We start from the raw sequence: 20,645 nt of genomic DNA on the forward strand, positions 1-20,645 counted from the left end.
CATTGCCCCGTGTCCGCTTCTCTGGAGCAGCAGAAAACAACCTTTCTCCCTCCTCTATATGACATCCTTTGATATATTTGAACATGGCTGTCATATCACCCCTTAACCTTCTCTTCTCCAGGCTAAACATACCCAGTATTAATAATACAGATAACTACATATTAATAATTAATAATATTAATATTAATATTAATAATACAGATAACTACAATACATATATAACAGAACTACAATATCTTGTAATCAATTTTAGGCACTTATCAACATCTGTTTTCATGAAAATTTGGGAATAACATATACGTTTAAATGACAGAAAAATTAAAAAGTAGGAACTTTTCACATAGATATTTACCAAGCAAGACCTAAATATTTACAAGTAACCAAAATATATTTCAAATTACCTAATCATACCACAACTTTTTAACACCCCTCAAATCAGGATTTTTAAAGATGAAAAATTCAACACGCCCTACTGCAATGGGTTACCCACCCATCAGTGCCTTGACATTTAGACCCAGATGCTGATGTTGGCATCTGTCTGTTTTGAGAGACAATGGAGTGCACCTCCAAGGGCAGAGTCAAAGTGGAGAAAAGACTGGCCCCAAATAGCCATCAAACCGAGAAAACAGGCAAACCCTGCAAACATAACCAGGGTGGGAAAGCAACTGTTCCCCAAGAGGGCATTTCCAGGTAGGAGAAGATGGGAGCTTGAAGGGACTCACTCTGTAAAAAGAGAGTTATAGCCAAAACACATAGCAACTTCTCCTTTGACACACAATCTGCCATTCTTCCTCAAATACTCAAATGTGGCGTATGATTGACCTAAGACTCCATTTTTGCAGTTTGGAAGCCTAATAGCTCAGATAGTGGGATGAAAAAAACGTTGCAAGCACAGATTCACATCATTGTTAGAATAAGCCTCTGGCATGGATAACTTAATTGTCTCAGCCCTTTTACTTTGCCCGGATTGCAGCTGTGGGGTTTTAGTTTTGTTTTGTTGTGAGCTTGTCCTGCAGTAGCTCCACCAGAAGCTGAAATCACCACTAGCCATGCAGCATTCACTGCAGAGCTGGATTGAATTATGTCATACTCAAACTGTGATGTAGGCCAGTGGTGGTGGAACCTAGACATGACTTATGCAAAGACAAACAAACTGCAATTCATCTCTCTCTCGCTCTCTCTCCCCCCCCCCCCAATACAAGTGGCATTGGAGCTCAAGTAAACAGACTCTGCATAACTAACATGCAATGGCTGGCGGTGGAGGGATCTCCGATGAGAGCTCCTGTGGTTCAAACGCAAAAGGCTGAGTGCTCGAGAAGGAAGCTGTGGAAGCTTCCCAGCTGGAGGAGGAAGCAACATCAGCAGGCGAGCAAGGAGGAAGAGGCAATGTTGATATATTATCAACATTTCGATTCACTAGTATTTTAGAGAAAGACGTAATATGAAAACAGAACTCACAGCACAATTAAAGTGGCAGTGCAGTGAGTTCTCTATACATTATCTATGTTCCTAGCCTCAGACATACTAGAAGACAAAACATAATGAGTGCTACTCAAGCAAACAACGCACCCACCCATGGCCAGCACAAGACATTTTGGCACCTGAGGTGAACCACAAAATGGCATCCCCCTCCTTGCCAGGGAAGAAGGGGTAAGTGAAGATCTACATCAGGAACAAGGCGGCAATAAAGATCTACATCAGGATCTGGTGCCCCTGTGGATCCTGCCGCTTGAGGCAATTGCCTCACCTTGCCTCAAACGTGGTTTGGCCCTGCATCTTCCTCTCATTCTAATAACACTGTGGGTGATATGGCCATCAAGTTTATAAAAGGCAAAAGGACCTTCTTAAATAAGTGGAAATTCAGTGTGCCAGCTAATAAGTCATAGGGTGATGTGTACCAAATGTGTACCATGTAACCATACCTTGGTGTAGTGCTTTAGAACCATTGGTAAATCAAGGCAAATACAAAATGCATTGGAGTGGAGATTTTGAGGGGAAAGTCACAAAATGAGCTGGGATTTAGTAGAGAAAGATCACTGCTTTTGATCCTATTGAAGACCTTGCACAATTTAGGCAAGAGTACTTTAATCCTGTTAAGGATTAAATACCATTCGGTGAGGTCACATCATGTCTTTTGAACGAAGTGACCAAGACACTTGAAACAGCAGCTTTGACTTGATTCTGATGAAAGGAAGACCAGGAAAGGAAGACAACAAAATATTCTGTAAGGAAAAAGGAAATAAGAAATATCGTCCTATCGCATGGTACTTGAGTGCCTTACATATAAGGATGGGGCTTTTGAAGCTGATCTAGAAGGTATTAGGAAGCCAAGTCACAGCCTTAAGGAAATGTGAGATGATCATATTGTCAAAAAGTGGGGAGGATTTTGTTGAAGGGATTCTGGATTGACCCAGAAGAAGGATAATGCCACGGAAAAAGCAACTGTAATAGCAAGGCAAGAAGATTACCAGGATATGGGCAAGGATTTTAGCAACAGGTAGAGAAAGCATGAATAGATTTTGCAATTGTTACTGAGGGAAAAAAACTTTTCAATAGCCTGTGCTCAGAGGGGAGAATGAAAGACTGAACTGATGGTTCACAGAGACAAAAGATAATCATTGATTTTATCTGATATATAGATGGCGTATTAAGACTGTCAAATTCTCTAAGCGGAAAAAGATAGGTAGTTCATTACCATAAAGTTGTATCCGCACATAATTTTTCTATAGATGTAAAGTTTAAGGGGAAAATAAGATGCTGAACCATAAACAACTGAAAAGGCAAATAAAACATTTCTATTGCAATTTGTACAAACAGACAGTACTTTTCAAAGCTTTGCTTGGGTTGAAGACATTTTACATCATTCAAATAAGACTGCATGCTTAGGGGTGTAGAAATAGGCTGCTGAATCAGCTATGCAGAGCAGAAGGAAAGCCAAAGGTTAAAACGGGAATCAATAATGAGAGGAGGAAATGAAAATGATTTGTGCAGCAGAAGGAAAGGGAAGGAACACTACTATGGAGTCAGGGAAAGCACATATTCTGGTATGGCAGAATCCCACAAAGCCATAATTAACACCATGGCTAGAAGACACAAGATGTACACCGCGGGGGTAAAGATCAGATAAATCACCACTAGGCCCAAATCAGGTCCACTGTCAGCTGAATCAGCATTACAGGAACCTCAGTTCTTTACCTGTATGTAACAATATGGACTGTTAGTTGTTAGGCAATGTCCTCAAACAAGAAACAGTGGAAGACAAATATTCTAAATAAATAAATATATTGCATTTATCAGTCACCTTACAAACATTGTTCTCTGGACCGACTGGGGAGAGATTCATCTCCTAGTCGCCCACTGTGAAAAAGTTAAGATGGCACGTTCTGAACCAGTGGTTTCAACATTTGATTTGTACGCTAGTTGTAGATTTGATTGTCCACTAGTTATCTTGCTTAAGGCAATCATAAGGTGTAAAGAGCTTTGACAGAGTTTTGATGTGAGAAAGCAGGCAGTAAGTGGTAAAGAGGTTTTTTTTGTTTTTTTTTTAGTCTACTGGAGCCAGCCAGCCAGCCATACTACTTCTGTAGGTGAATTACGGGGAAAGTTAAAGCCTCATGTGCTCTTGATGCCATAGCAGGTTCTCCTTCATGGAGAGCACGTGTTGCGGTGGGGGCAACCATGACATCCCCCTGTTGCTGGGCGGGTTAGTATGGATGGCCACGAATCTGATAGGGCACCTTCACTTGTTGCTGGGGAGAATTTGATGTTGCAAAGCTTGAATGACTGTTGGGGTGCTATTTATTTCCTGCGCGCAGCGTTGAGCTTCCTCTTTTCGCTGCGTGCATTGGATCACCCGCCCACCCTCCCTATCTTTAGGGTTGTTTGTGTTGACCTTGCTATGCCTGTCATGGGGTCGTCTGCTTTGGAGCAGGGGCCTGGTAGGAATTTTACCATTTGGCTAATGCCATTTGGTTTTTGCCTACTGCGTAGCAAATCGTCACAACTTGTAAGGTTGCGGTTAGGCATTGGTTAATTTTGGTTGGTAGAGGGGGTATGGTTGGCTGTGCCAGCCCCTCCAATGATGATGTTGCAAGGGTATTCCGTTAAAGGAATCCAGGGGCTCGCCATGCTCTTGTCCGAACCCCTGGCAAGGGGCTAGGGCCACGCAAGAGCCCCTGGGAGCATTTGGGGAGAGGTGAGAGCCTGGCACCCATCTCTGTTCTCTCCCCAAAAATGTTTTCCCTTACTGAGTTTCGCAGGCTTGCAGATGTCAGTTCTGTTCCGACCTCTAAGTGGAAACAGATAGTCGCTAACCAATGCCTAAGCAACCACTCACATACTGTAATCAATAAAGTTGTGGCCAAAATTATGCCAAAAACAAAAAACAAAAATTGGTGTGAACTGTGTCTTTATTTGGGGGGTGTCCTGGGAGTCCTCGACATAAAAAATGGACTCAGATAACAGGAATATAAAGGGGGGAAGAGAAGGGGCAGCCAGTAAAAATAGAGGGGAGGGGTGAGAGGGATGTGGAAGAGAAAAAGAGGGGCAATATTGACCTGTGATGATACGGAGAAGAGAGACTAGGGAACCTTGTGGGATTAAGAAAAAGGGAGTAGTTGCAGGATGAGGTGTCGTGCTCCTCAGTCCCTGACCAACTCCATAGAATTAAAAGACAACTGAGACTGGTTTGGATCTTGACAGCTCCCCTTTTAAGGCATAGAAAATGAACAGATCTTATTAAATAATAAATAAACAAACCTCCATGTTTAGAAGCATTATGCCACCAAATAAGCAGTAGCAATAGGAGAGGGACTCCTCACAGCAGCAAGATTAAACGTCCTGGAAACAGAGGTCCTGTTGGGAAGATATAAGGGAGTCCCATATGCTCTGAGGGTCTGTCCCTGTGCCTCGGGAAAGGTTGAATCAACCGAACACATTCTCCTGACCTGCCCATTTTATGTTGCTCTTAGACAGAAACTGATAGCTCCACTCTTAGGCCACCTTAGCCTGGTAGATGGAGAATGTCAGGTTTCGTTTTTGCTGAATAATTTTACTGGCACCACAGCTTTTGAGGTGGCCAAATTTCTTTTTTTGGCCCTTAAACAGCGTAAGGTCAAAATCGATGGTATCGATATGGGTTTTTATGTATAATTTACTTTTACTGTATGTTTTAGTGTAAACCCCTCTGAGTTGTCTCAGGTTTTTAAAATTTGTATGGATGATTGTGTTCTGACTGACGGTCAAATAAATTGTTATATATATATATATGTAATGTACATAATATTGTTTTGTTATGGCCTGGATGATTTGTTTGTTTTTTTGACAAATAAATTGATTATTTATACGGTCTACTAATATTCCTAAGCACATGTAACTTGGAAGAAAACAGCAATTAGAGTTGCGTACTCCTATGTAACTTCATTGCACAAAGAAACTATAGACCAGATACCAACGTATAGGAGATACTGAACTCATAAAATTATATCAAAATTAACTATTTTCTCATACACCATACTGATTGTGTAGCAAAAATGTCATGTACGAAGTGGCTGTAGTTTCCAAGAACTTCATAATTGAACTGAACATGTCCAGGATTACACTGCAAATGCCTAATTGTGGCCATCTTGCACATATGTGCATAATGCCAATGAATCTTTTCAAGTATTCTCTGTGCTATAGATTTATTCCATTTTGTTTACCATCAGTTTTACTAATTTTAGTAGAATATTTCCATAAGACTCATTGTCACTGTATACTGCCTATACAGAGGCAAGGGCAAATACTCCAACATAATGCAGTTGGGCCAGGTATTGTGTGAACCAGCCACAGTACTGATATGCTGTACTGGGATCTAGTAGGTGGGGATTGCTTTTACATATTTGTACTTATAATCCCATGGCCTAAATAATAGATCAGTTATACTTCTGAATTGCAAAAGTTGTTACAAAACCCCTTGCAATTTTTTTTAAAAATTAATTTTCATGTATTGAAATTTACAAACAATTGCCAAACAACCAAAACAAAAAGAGAATTCCATAAATCCCCCATAGATTCCCCCTTCCCCTTTCCTCCTGCATCTTCGTCATTAATCATTCCAACCCTACTAATAATTTTAATTGCTTAAAACCCCTCGCAATTTTTGAGGCATCTTAATATCACAGTAATAAAAACCCTATTTATGGGGTTGTGTGGGTTGGTAAAGCTCATTGCAGGACTTGGATGGGGATCAACAGTGTTTGTAACATTGGTATACACACAGATTGGTAGAGGGGGCATTTGCCTATTCTGGCCACACGACAGAACCTTCATGTTCACCCTGAAGCTTATGCAGGCTCTGTTCAGAGTCACAGATGAATACAGGAAGGCCACTGGGTTCAATCACACTCCATCTGTCCATGCATTCATGCCCATAGATATGGCATAAGACAGTGACTAAACTAATTACAGTTATGTTTTGTAGAGTGAAAACAAATGCTGAATTGTTGAGTTGTCATGGAGGAAAAAACATACTGTGTACTTTAACCTGCAAACTGCAGTGGTACAGTGTTACTGCACTAGCTCTGTGCCTTGGCCCAAATGTTGATACAATCCACACTCCAATTATTCATAGGAAATTTTTTTTTTTGCTTGTTGAACCACACGCCCACAAAACTGTCCGCAATTGGGTTCGAGTACAGAAGGCTGCTGGACTATTTAGCAGGCTGACAATGGCAGAGCCTTCAAGGTGGAACCACCTACTAGCAAAAGGCATCATATGCCAGGGAGTGGGGATAAATGAAGTATTAACCACCTCTTTCATTGGACTAATATTCATTATTAACTCAGGGTCGTCAGACTCCATGTATTTGGAAAACCGAAAAACAGAGCTTAAAAACTTCTCTCTCACCTGATATACTGAGAAATTCCAAAATTCAGCCTGGCAAATTCTTGCAGGCTGGTGACATCACCAATCTGGATCAATGCACAAGCAAGATCCAGCATGAGACGGGGTTTTTTTGGAGACACTTTTGGATCATTTATCATCTTCTCAAGAGTCTTCTCCCAAATCAGAATTAATGGCTTCTGGAATCTGCCACCAGAATGCATTTCCCTGACTTCGTGATTTTGTGAAACTCATCTCAGTAGGACTTGTGCACAAAGTAATTCCTTTCTGTGATGATCAACCACATAGTTTTAGTCTTTCTTCACCCCCCCCCCCTTTCTTGGTTGCTGACTTTTACATGCAATTGAAATAACCTCAACACAGCACTAAAACTGTTGGCACACCAGATTTCTGTGGCCCTACATGGTGGCAGGATTGCAGCCGGCAATCGAGATCCACAAAGCAACCTGACAAAATAGGAACAAGGCATTTCCCATTAGTCTCTTTTTCTTATATAACTCCCAGCACCAACTGCAAGAAGGGCTGATGACAGCTAAATCAATATATGTAGATTTCTTTTGTTGCTGAAGAATAAAATGATAGGTATCAAAGTACTTTCTGGCACTCTGGATTTGATTAACTGAACAGTCTCATTGCAGGAAAAAAAGGCAATAATAGTATTTAGCTAGTTATCAAATTAAACCAACAGTACATACTAGCTAAATCACAGGTGGATAAATGTATAATACCCTTTGATTAGAAATTAATCAAGTGCCCTGCCTTTTATCTAACCTGTGCAATTGGGAAAGGAAGCAGGGCATCAAGCTAGAATGATCTACTCTAGCTTGAATACATGCGTGTGCAGCCTGCAACAAAGACTTCACTGGACTTTAAAGGTGTGTTCTGCCACATCTGCACAAGTTGAAAACTACACTTAGCAAGGAGAGTAGTTCTCCACCAAATGAAAGGTGAGCCATCTTTTATTCTTACTCAATTAGACTGTTCTTTACATCATATCCTATCATATTTTGCCCTCTCAAACCCCTAACTCTAATAAAATCCATTCAACCCAGCAATACATTTCTGTGAAAAATCTGCCTGGCCTGTTGGATTTATTCTGCCTCATTATGTGCTACCATGCACCCTATATTAAACATTACCAAATGTTTTGTAGCATATGAACTATAAAATCCACGAGAAAGCTTGGCTATATATATATTTTATGCATCAATATTCTCTCTGTCTCTGTCTCTCTCTCACACACATACTATATACAGGAATGGTTGCTTCTGAGTACCAGATGTTGTTATGCATATGCAGTTATATCACAGTTGCACTGCATCATGGATTCTATAATCTGTAATTCTATAGATAATTTTTTATTCAGAAGCTGCAAGCCTATATAGCCTATAATGTAATTCAAATGTAAAACCATTTTTAAAGTTATAAAGTGTTAAAGTGACCCTTAAAGTGACCTTTAATCCAGTATACCTGGATCCAGTATTCCTGAAGGAGGGCCTCCACCCCCATTGTTCAGCCCAGACACTGAGGTCCAGTTCTGAGGGCCTTCTGGCGGTTCCCTCACTGCGATAAGTGAGGTTGCAGGGAACCAGGCAGAGGGCCTTCTCGGTAGTGGCACCTGCCCTCTGGAACACCCTCCCATCACATGTCAAGGAAATAAACAACTACCTGACTTTTAGAAGACATCTGAAGGTAGCGCTGTTTAGGGAAGTTTTTAATGTTGGATGTTTTATTCTGTTTTTAATCTGTTGGGAGCCACCCAGAGTGGCTGGGGAAACCCAGCTGGATGGGAGGAGTATAATAATAATGATACTACTACTACTACTACTACTACTACTAATAATAATAATAATAATAATAATGTCAGTGCTAAAACAGCTCAGGCCTTTTAAATGTTTAATATAGGAAGCATGGCAGGATGTTAGGGACTAGTCATTATCTGACAGAAACTAAATAGATACCAGTAAATCCCTCACACCACCAGGAGAAGGTAATTCCAAACCTACTTAGATGGTCGTTTTCAGAGGCTGATGCTTGGGGAATATCATTTGGCCCCGTGGGGCCTTCAATGCAGGGTTCCCCAGGGTTCAATTCCCTCCTCCCATGCTGCTTAGCATCTACCTGAAACCACTGAGTGGGTTCACCTGGAATTTTAGAGTATGTTGTCAGCAATGAAACAAAGCTCTACTTCTCCTTTACATCTGTAGGTTGGGCAGTGGATGTAATGGACTGAATGAGAACTAGTAAACTGAAGCTCACTCCAGAGAAGACTGAGGCGCTGTTAGTGGGCAGTTCCCTAGACTGAATGGATGGGAGGAAGCCTGCTCTTGATGGCATTACACTCCCTCTGAAGGAACGGGTATGCAGCTTAGGGTACTTCTGGATCCACTGCTGTCATTTGAGGCTAAGCTGGCCTCGGTGGTGTGGAATGCCTTCCATTAACTTCAGTTGGTGGCCCAGTTGCATCCATATCTGGACATGGATAGTCTAGCTACTGTTGTCTACTGTTATCCACAAACTTCAGCTGGTGCAGAATTCAGCTGCCAGGTTGCTCACCGTGGAAAGATGGTTTGAGCAAATGACACCAATCCTGGCCCGACTACACTAGCTGCCAATTAGTTTCCAGGCCCTAAGTGCTGGCTTTGACCCATAATGCCTTAAACAGGTCAGGACTGCAATACCTCAAGGACTGCCTCTCCCAATATGAACTGACCCACTCCCAGACCCTGCGCTCATCATCTGAGGTCCTTCTTCATGTGTCCTCTCCACGAGAGGCCTGGAGGGGGGCAACATGAGAATGGGCCTTTTCTGCAGTGACTTCCCATTTGTGGTGCCATCATTATATGTCTATATCTGTCTTCCTTTATAACCAGGCCTTTGGCCTTTAACTATCTGTGGCCTTTTAGAAGTAGGGTGGGGTGTTTTTGATGTATTTCTCTTTCCTCTTGGTTTTAATGTATCTACTGTATGTGAGTTTAATTGTCTATTTGTTTGACTTCAATTCGGAGAAAACACAAATTACTGTTTGTGCCAACTGAGAGCTAAAAAGCGGTTTCCTCCTAGTGGAAGGCAGCGGGACAAGAATAACTGTCGATAAGCCTTCTGGGAACTGTTAACAAGCTTGAGCTGAACTTTTATTGGCATAGATGAATTTCATCCATCCAACCTGTGGAAGGGAAGGGCCCTTACTTGGTGAAATGAAAAAGACAAGTACTTATTCTTGTTTTCAGGGCTGCATTTGGTGCTTCCGCCTTCCTGACAGAAAATTAGGGAAGGAAAGGGCAGCATGGAGACTTTCCTTAGCAGCGGTTCTTGTATGTATGTATGTATGTATGTATGTATGTATGTATGTTTGTATGTCTGGCAGGAAGGTGGAAGAGAAGGATGCAGTGGGAAAGAATGCTTGACACACCCTCACCAGCCTACTGCTTTGCTTCTCTAAGCTTGATGCCTTTCGCTTGTCTCATGGGTACCCGAGTTCCCAAGAACAAGCCTGCCACAGCTTCTAGTTTTTGTCTTCTGATATTGTTGGCCCTGCAGCTGTCTCCCAGTTCCACTGGCAAAGTGACACAGATGCGCCTGTTTTGGAATGCAAGGCCATCCAATGCCACACTTTGGAGTATTTCCAGTTGTGGAGCCTTTTTTTACTGAAGTCCATGCACTGGTCATCATGCCTGCAGGGGTGTTTTGTTTTGTTGTTCTTACTTCCTTTTATGTGTGTGGCCCTGATAATTCTTCCACATCAACATCTTCAGAATGGTGGAGAAGGTGATAGTACTCTGGCAATAATCTGATTGGCCGGGAAATACACCTTGGAATACCCAGAGTTTCTCTTGTTGCTGCTGCAAAATGAAGAATGGGACCTTTTGCACAATCCCCTGGTGCTTGATGCTGACTTCAGGGCTTTCCCTTCCTTCCTGTCACCCTCCCTTGGGGCTTTTCTATGACCAATTGCTCTGTAGGATGGATTCCAGAAGAAAGGAGGAGGGAGGCAGGTGGGGAAAACCAGGGCTTGCTCCAGCTGGGAAGATTTGTTCCTCCTTGGTAGTTTTAATTAGGGCCCCTCAAGATGCCCTATTAATTCTTCCCGAATACCTTGCACAATGCTTACATGGTGGTTAAACTGCATCTTGTCTTTATTGAGCATTCACGATGATTTGTTTACAGGGTGATTACAGTGGTACCTCTGGTTACGACCTTAATTCGTTCCGGAGGTCCGTTCTTAACCTGAAACTGTTCTTAACCTGAAGCACCACTTTACCTAATGGGACCTCCTGCTGCTGCTGCGTCACCATAGAACGATTTCTGTTCTTATCCTGAAGCAAAGTTCTTAACCTGAAGCGTTATGTCTGGGTTAGCGGAGTCTGTAACTTGAAGTGTATGTAACCTGAAGCGTATGTAACCCGAGGTACCACTGCATATGAAGATAAGCATTGTCCTGCATTCATCTAATTTGCTTACAAAGTGTTTATGTGTCTTCCTGTCTAAACCACTGAACCTCTTGGGCTTGTTGATCAGAAGGTTGGCAGTTCAAATCTGTGTAATGAGGTGAGCTCCCATTGCTCCCAGCTTCTGCCAGCCTAGCAGTTCGAAAGCACACCAATGCAAGTAGATAAACAGGCACCGCTGTGGCACGAAGGTAAACAGTGCTTCCGTGTGCTCTGGCTTCCGTCATGGTGTTCCATTGCGCCAGAAGCGGTTTAGTCATGCTGGCCACATGACCCGGAAAGCTGTCTGTGGACAAACGCCGGCTCCCTCGGCCTGAAGCAAGATGAGCTCTGCACTCCATACTCACATTTGATTGGACTTAACTGTCCTGGGGTCCTTTACCTTTATTTGTTCATCCCACACTTTTTAGTGCATTACCCTGTCACTTCCCAAGCTGCAAAAAGACTTCTTTTTTTAAAAAAGTGTGCAAGGGCGACAGAGCGTATCAATCCATTTTAAATGCGCAAACTTAACATACTGGTATGTGACTGAATCCTGACATTCCGGAGATGCTCTAAGTTATGGTGCTGATATTTTGATGAAAACTGCAGAGAAGCTGGCAGAACAGCCTGTCAGTTGATCAACCTCATCATTTTCAATACAGATCTGATTGGTGATCAGATGTGGCAATGAGATCTTTATCGTTTCAGTATGGAAGCTTACTGCAAGGAGAACTGTAGACATCCAGGAGGCAATATCCATCTGGTAATGACAGAGGAATCAAAGAAGGAGTTTGAGATTGTCTCTTCCTAACAAATCTTCAGAATGAAGGAGTAGGTGGTTACCTTCAGGTAATAAACCAGACAGGCCAAAAAGTGCATCTTGGAATACCCAGAGCTTCTCTTGTTTCTGCTACAAATGGAAGAATAAGATTTTCTTATCTTTTTCATTATGCTCCATTCTGAAAGTGACAGCATTCCCCCACTGGAGCAGGAATCGAAAAGTGACAAGTTGAAGATGCCCAAATATAGATCCACAGAGCTCCACACTCTCACTAGGGAAGCACCAGTTCTGCTACAACACTAATAAATATGTGGTAACTGGGCTGAAACAAGAAAGCCATCTCTCTGATTGATGAGGTTAGAGGACTGAGTCTATCTCATGGACATCTTAAATATCTCATTTGCAAGTGCTTAAAAGCCTAGACTCCCTCCAATGCTGTCAGTTCTTTTGTTGTTGTTCAGTCGTTCAGTCGTGTCCGACTCTTCGTGACCCCATGGACCAGAGCACGCCAGGCATGCCTATCCTTCACTGCCTCCCGCAGTTTGGCCAAACTCATGTTAGTAGCTTCGAGAACACTGTCCAACCATCTCACCCTCTGTCGTCCCCTTCTCCTTGTGCCCTCCATCTTTCCCAACATCAGGGTCTTTTCTACGGAGTCTTCTCTTCTCATGAGGTGGCCAAAGTACTGGAGCCTCAACTTCAGGATCTGTCCTTCTAGTGAGCACTCAGGGCCGATTTCCTTGAGAATGGATAGGTTTGATCTTCTTGCAGTCCATGGGACTCTCAGGAGTCTCCTCCAGCACCATAATTCAAAAGCATCAATTCTTCGGCGGTCAGCCTTATTTATGGTCCAGCTCTCACTTCCGTACATTACTACTGGGAAAACCATAGCTTTAACTATACGGACCTTTGTCGGCAAGGTGATGTCTTTGCTTTTTAAGATGCTGTCTAGGTTTGTCATTGCTTTTCTCCCAAGAAGCAGTCCTTTATGAGCACATAAAAAAATAATCAACTGCATATTGGATCTTTGTTCAGCAAAAGTGATGGCATCCTTAGTTCTAATGTCCTTTAGGTACTTCTCTGTGGAATTAATATACTTTCCCAGAGTTTTGATCAAAACCATTTGTGGGAAATGATTTAAAAGCTATTTGAACTATTTCATTATACAGTACATACTGACTGTTCAGAGGACTCATGGGTTAAACTGTTGTTTATGACGTGAATAAAGTCACAGGGAAAGCAAAAACAGATGATACTGATTTGCTCTTTGTTTTAAGAAAAATGTCTCTTAAGTGGGACCATCTCTGTTTGATAGCCGTTGTGATGGTGCTTGGAATTCTTTCTGTTGCCAAAAAGACCTGATTAAACTTCAAAGGGACACCTGAACTTATTTATACCAATTCAAGTGTGTTCCCATTTATAAATACCATTATGAAGAGTTGAATACAACTCTGATTTTATCCATGACATATCCCAAAGCCAGATGCTCTTCATGTCTTCAGTACTCACATAAAAATCATTCTTGGAAAGCTCTCTCTAGCTGCTTCTGTACTAGCAAATTTCTTTGACATCATTCATTTATCTTGTTTTTATAGGCCATAGGTATCCAATATGGTGCTGAGAGGGGGGTCTTGTCGTCTGGGCCGCCCAGGACCTCCATACACACTGCTCAGGCTTGCCCCCTAGAGAAGTCACTTTGGTGCTGCTAACACAGCAAAAACAATGTGGGAGGCAGCAATTATGAGTTACCAATTTCTGCAGCCACAGCAGGTGCTGTGATTCTCCATTGCTTTGACTTCACCCTCAGAGGCACACTCCATTGTCTCTTGAAACAGAGGGATGCCAACAAAATGCTTCAACTACACCCAAGCAATAAAGAACCTGGGGTCAGCCTTGACCAGGGGTCAGCAAACTTAATGCACCTTGGGCCGGTGTCTCCACCGCTGATCGCATGGCGGATCGGAGGGCGGGGGAGCGCGCGCCCATACGCATGTGCACATGCTATTTCCGGTACACTTCCGGGTCGGAGGAGCACTGGAAATAGCTTGTGCGCATGTGCAGGGGTCTCCTCCAACCTGGATGTGCACCGGAAATAACGCATGCGCACAAGCTATTTCCGGTGCTCTCTGACCCAGAAGTGGGCAGCTGCACCACGCCGCGCCACACTGGTAAGAGCGGGTGGCGGCAGCCGGTGGCGGGGGTTGCTGCAGGCCAAGTAAATGAGTCCCTTGGGCCTTATCTGGCCCACGGGCCTTAGTTTGGAGACCTCTGGCCTTGACCCTTCTTGATCCTGCTGCCATGTGTTTCCTTCTTATCTGTGTCCTTTGGTTTACTCTAATTCCTTCCAAATGTCAGACTTGTTAGATTCTGAACTCCACTGAAGGATCCGTCTCCAACCCCATTCAGCTTTTTGGAATCTGGCTCCAGTTGCCCGCAGTTCAGATATGAAGTGTTATTATAATTTAGCACCATGCTATTCTAATTTCAAATCTTTCACTGAAAATAGGACACTAAGAAACTTAAAACAAAAATGAACATTAAGGTTTGCATTTCCTACTTCCACCAAGTAAATTTATTTGTCCTACAGGGAAACAAAACCGACCTGAAAATCTCATGTATTGAAAGAGCAACTGTTTTTATCTGCTCAACAACTGTTTACTACAAGCTCAATAATTATTCAAATGTTCTGCACCAGAAGGCCAATAGTTCAATTTCAAAAACATTGTTTTAATGTTATTGTAATTCTAAGGTCTCCACAGCTTCCTATTTAAAACACAACACCCCAGGCGCTCTCCTACATCATGGATGAATAGCATGGCATCCATAAGGGCTATGAATCTCTGCCTAGCCTGTGCCTGCTGTGACATCACAGCAATCAGCAACCTGTGACACGACAACGCCCACAGCCTATGGGTTATAGTCTGTGTTAGTGTTCAATATCCACATGCCATAAGAAGCTCAGTAGTGTATCAGTAGGTTTGTTCAATATCCTCTTACAGGTATATTCCGGAAACTTCTGTTTGCAACTGCTAAGAAAACAATTTAAAAAGAAAAAGAGAGGCATTAATTATATCTTACTTGAGTTCCTGTGAGCTTGTGGCCAGCATACTTCGAATACTTTTGTCAGCCAACGGGCACCCAGACAGACTGTAAAACAGGTCAGGATAGCCATGTAAGTCAACCTTCTTTTAAACTAAGACCTTCCAAACAAACACAACGTTAAAAAAATTAAATTAATAAAAAAAATATTGTAATGCAGAGAAGCGATGGGGCGGGCAAGTGCTGCAGTACTGAATTTTGTAACACAAGTTAACCCTCTGAATATATTTAGGTATAAAGCTTTATTGCTGGTGTTATCAGATTTTCCCCCTATTAAATTTGTAGGTATAACAACAAAAAAAAGCATTAGTGATCCATGGGTTAACTATCTGAAAAAGTTTTAGGAAATTTAAAAATGTTTTAGTAGCAGTCTTAAAAGAAAAAAGACGTTTATACAACACACAAATCGGCATGCTCTTAAGTTCAACACTTATTACTCAAAGGGTTAACACATAGTTCAACATTTTTACTTTGACAGCATTGTTGAGGTAAGCTGAAAACAATAAATTGAAAAGACAGAATCCACCATGAAAAAAATGAAGTCACACCTTCTATGTGAGGCGTAATTACCAGTCACATGACCACTCCCATCACACCCTGGTGTTGGACATCTGCCACCAAACAAAAACAAAAAACAGCCAAAATAGTAAGTATGTTTTAAAAATACTTTTTAAAAGTTTCATTGTTTCCAGTTTAGCTGCAATGTCTGCAAGGGGGGTTTAAGCATCCTACCAAAAAAGCTGCAAAATGAACAGAATTCAATGAAAATGGCGTCTCAGTACGATATAGCATCATTAGGGACAAGCAGATACCATGTTAGCTTCATCACTTAAACTTAACTGACAGTCTGAAACATTTATATGCTGCAAATGCTGCATGCTCATACTGCAAGGCATATATGTATTTGTTTATTCAAGTCAGACAACGAAAGAGAGAGAGGAAAAGGTTATAAAAGGAGTAAAAAAATAATTTCACCTCACATTATGCTTACGTTATTAAATCCTTTTTATTCTCTTTGCACTGAGGATACTTGGGCTTAGGGCTTGGGATCGTGACTTCGCCAGGGTACCTTCGTTCTTCTAGCGCCTCTTGGAAAGGATCTAAGTCTTCTGGCTGCAGGCAAGGATGAAGATTAATCAGAATTAAATAGTGGGCCATAATGAATAGAGGTATGCCAATGAAATGTTATCTTCTGGGCACAAGGCCTCTTCACCTTTAAGAGTCATCCCATTCACTTCAGTGGAGTAAATACTTTCACATATGAATTGGATGCCCTGCGCCTTCAGCAAATCACTACTTTGGAAGGATTGCAGACTGCATCCCCTACGATGAAGTGAGAGGAACAGTCTGCGTGAGCAAACGATTCTAAGTGCATACCGTATTTCACTGCATAATGGTTGCATGTTTTAATGCTGATTTTTCCTTTCAAAAAAACAGGCTGTGTGACCATTATGTGAGGAAAAACCTGAGGTGCAACCATTACGTGAGGAAACAATTCTTTATTAACGAACATACTTATGTTTCCGTTGCTTATTATTTGCTACTAACTGTTTTTGGTGCAATCCAAGTCTCTTGCGCATCACTCATTACAGCTTCTCTCACCCACCTGCTCCCCTCACGCCTTTGGCTGGTACAGAGAATGTGCGTTGAGAATGCCCCTGAGACTACTATACGGTGAATCCTTTGGGATCGATTTTAGGGACCAAAAGGGAGGCTTAGGACTATTATGTGGTGGTGACCATTATGAGGTATTAGGGCTGATTCATAGGCTACCACAGTAGTGTGGTAGCTGCTCAAAGTTCATTCCATCTGTTGGGAGCTTCACGTTGCTGCTATCACTTGTGCAAGGCATGGATTGGTCCTATTGCATAGAAGTCTCTTCATCCTCAGCTGCACACAGAGGTGTGCGTGTATTTTATTTACATGCTGCAGTCCCAATCCATGTGATGAGATTCTTACATAAAATAGCTACACGGAATGGTTGCCATTTTCACCTGCAACCAAAAATTGCCACTTTTTGGTGGTGTAATTTAGAATGCGTGAAAGGGAATTTGTTGCCGATTTAGAATTCACCTACGTTTATTCAAATGGATGTGTGGGAAACTTTAAAATTTTTGAGGTGTCAAAACCACAGGCAAATTGGGTGTGCTGTTTATATAGATGTTTGGTAATATGGGGCAGCATGGAAAAACAGCCAAGAATTAGGAACTCTGAATCTAGGTATAAGAACTTCTACCACGTTGGGGTGGAAATTGTGAAATGCTTGTTCTGTTGCTCTTTTGGGTATCAGTATCAACCACCCTCATTTTATGAATAGTTATGTACAAAAATCCACTGGTGTGTTTTTTTTTTTGTAGAATGAACATATGTGAAGACTTTACTCTCCCATATATATATTATCCAGAAAAACGCAAAGATAATAACAGAGTCAAATAATTAAATATCCAAACATAGTATTTAATATTTCATAGTTATATGCACAAATGATGCCTCAGTTCTAAATTACTGTTCCTACTAAGTACAATTTGTAGGTTAGAATTCACAGCTCTCCACACATTTGGAAATTTGGAAATGTTCAGATTAATGAGCTGAGATGCTTGGACACAAAAATTCCTGTAGATGGCAGTCTAATAAAAAATATGAAATTTCTGCTTGCTTTGCATCTACTATCTTTTATGTATTTTCTCCTATTTTAGTGATAATGTATACAAAGCATATTCCATCACGTCTCATTTAAGGTTCCCCCCCCCCCAAAAAAGAAGAAGCTGTACCATCATTTACTGAACAAAGATTGATATGACAGCAGAGGAAAAGTGCATATAAGATCAGGCAATCAAAATGTACCATCACCAAATTCCTTGACACTAAAGTCTAGGACTGTAAGATCATGTCTGTATTACAGAAGCTTGACTATAAATTGTGCTAAGGAAAAGTTAGAACCTAACAAAGATAAACAGCATCATCATAAATAAAGCAGCACCGATGATTACCAAAAGCCTCCTTTCTGAGCAACAATTGAAAACACAGCACATTCTACCTTTTTTATCATTTGGAAATTTGTAATGAAAATATAGTCACTAACGAGATACTTAGTCTTCTTTCTTTACTACCACTTTCAGTGTCTACAATGTCATCACAGCAACAAGAACACAAATAATCCCAAGCCTCTTTCTGTTGCCCACTCAGTTTACTTTTCCCCCACATTATGGTGAATGGCTAACAGCTTTTTTACAGTATAAGGACAAAAAATAGGCTATCTATGTGACATGTATTCTGCTCTGTTAGCAAAGCAGTTTCTATACGTGTGCATTCCTTAATATCCCTGAATATGACAAGCAAAGTTGATAAGCTAGGCAAGTCAGTTGCACTAAATTGCAGTCCCCTGTGTTCATTCTAAATTGAACTTAGATAACCAAAGTATACCGTGACTTTCTGCAATGGAAATTGGAAGGATATGGAAAATGAGCACATAGTTAGTAAAACAATTTCTAGTTAAACGATTTGATTAGATGTCAACCAAAGCCTCTTGTGGGTAAATCATTTCCCCACCACCACCACCACCAGTTCTTAGACATTCAATGGACCAAAGCATGAAAGAGACATACACTGATTTCTTTTGAATCATCTTCATCTATCCTACTAGGCTTCATTTTTGTGTAGTCCACCGGCAAATCCCAGCAGTCACTCTCGCTCAGCTGGTAACACCTGTTATTCATCACAGCCTGTTGTTGTGGCGACATTGGTTCTAGGGGCGTCAAAATGGTGCAACAACCATCTCGTTGCCGCTGCTTGTTCAAGCTCAAGTCTAACGTTCCATTTTCATCAACTTCCATATCAGGGTTCTGTTTAAAAACACACACACATGCCAAGGGTATAGAGTTCAGTTTGTTGTTATCAATTATTTCCCAGCACATACAGAGTTTTAACCAAAAGGAGTGCTCCATTTACAATTCTGCTTCCTGGCAACACTGCTGTATAATAAAAAGAAATCTCTGCAAAACCTTTTCTTGTTGCAAATTCCGCTGTCTTGATTTTAACTCCTTGACATGTCTAGTTCTTTGAGTTAACAACTATATGAATCTGATATGGCCTGGAGCGCCTTAATTAGGTGAGCAATCAACAACAGAAGCTTAAATGTTAAACATCAGCAAACCTTTCAAATGCTAGCAACTATGGATTCAGAAAAGAGACGTTTTAAGTACTAAACAAAAAACACCAAAAAAACATACCATTCTCAACCAGTAACACCAACAGGCAGTTTCATGGGACTGGCCCCCATTAGGGTCTTTGTACTGTGCTTGCCACCTCCATATAAAGTGGAAATGCATTCAAACCACACAGACACCCCATCACAGACATTCAGTGATAAACTGCCTTTACATTCTACAAAGTCCTCCTTTATAATCATCTCAGCTTGGGGAAATGAAACTGGTACTGACATTCCCTGCAGCGACTGAGGAAGTGTGCAGGGAAAGTGAGGCATTTTCTTTCCGCCTTTCTACCTTTCCTTCTCCCTCTTTTATTTCCTTTTGCAAGTGAAGCAAAAATATTACACACACACACGCACACACACCTTTGAACCTTTGTTTTCCTAAAGCCAAAATGCACACAGCAATTCATATGTTAAGAGAGAAAGACCCTTCTCCCAAGAAATCTTATTTCAAGCGTGGCATGAAAGGCTCTGCTTCCTCATAGTTTTAGCAACCTACTTTCCTCACAGTAATAAAAGCTTCCAGAAGACACTCCAAGAGAAAATATTTTCCCATTCTTATTGCCTAGAAAATCATGCATCACAATCCTGCTTGTATACTGTTTTTAATAGACTAAACTTGATTATTTCCTTGATGGTGATTTAGTGTGGCATTTACCTTCCCAGAAGTACCATTTTGATTTTAATAAAAGGGGAAAACACTGGGGAAGGGGGGAATCCTCTTTTAACTTAAAAAAAGAAAATACAACATCTCCCAGTGATGTTACCTAATTTTCTTCTACCTAAACTGGATTAATATTACATGCCAGGGAAAAATAGGTTTTCCTCTCTTCTGTATAATAACACAATGAATTGAAGCAAGATGAAAACAAAAGCTTCTTCCTTTTCTCTAAATTGACATTAATTATTTCTAATAGCTACTTTTGGGCTAAGCTGTATTATCCATTTATCTTTATCTTTTGTTAAAGAAAATTTCTCTGCAAAAAGCATAATATGTTTGCCAGACCCAAAGTTCACTTATAGCTTCAAAAACTTGGTTTGATTCACCCTCTGAGCGTTTGTTTGTTTGTATAGCCATCTAGTGGTCTCATGAAGGAAGCATAGTTTTGCTGGGAAATGGTTTTAAACAAGCAATATCTCATTAACTCTCTGAACTTTTTTTTTTTTTTTTGTAAAAATGAAATTTCTTCACAATGTGTGTTTTTTAAGAGTCTTATTTCTTTTCTTTTTTAAAGTCTGAAT

General features: G+C 41.2%; 1 protein-coding gene across 15 annotated transcripts in view; it reads right to left on the minus strand.

Moving 5' to 3' along the window:
- MYT1L (myelin transcription factor 1 like) overlaps nucleotides 1-20,645 on the minus strand; it is a 264,817-nt gene that overhangs the window by 21,509 nt on the left and 222,663 nt on the right. For 11 of the 15 annotated variants that reach the window (XM_033143037.1, XM_033143039.1, XM_033143041.1 and 8 more), the window contains 4 exons: nucleotides 18,799-19,035; nucleotides 16,185-16,306; nucleotides 15,742-15,804; nucleotides 15,173-15,241 (listed from right to left, as the gene is read on the minus strand). In XM_033143037.1, the coding sequence (XP_032998928.1) occupies nucleotides 15,173-15,241; nucleotides 15,742-15,804; nucleotides 16,185-16,306; nucleotides 18,799-19,035 (491 nt within the window). The remainder of the gene's footprint in view (nucleotides 1-15,172; nucleotides 15,242-15,741; nucleotides 15,805-16,184; nucleotides 16,307-18,798; nucleotides 19,036-20,645) is intronic. The other 4 variants (XM_033143034.1, XM_033143033.1, XM_033143028.1 and 1 more) reach the window with 1 other exon arrangement.

This window comes from Lacerta agilis, chromosome 3, assembly GCF_009819535.1.
Source record: "Lacerta agilis isolate rLacAgi1 chromosome 3, rLacAgi1.pri, whole genome shotgun sequence".
NCBI lineage: Eukaryota > Metazoa > Chordata > Lepidosauria > Squamata > Lacertidae > Lacerta > Lacerta agilis.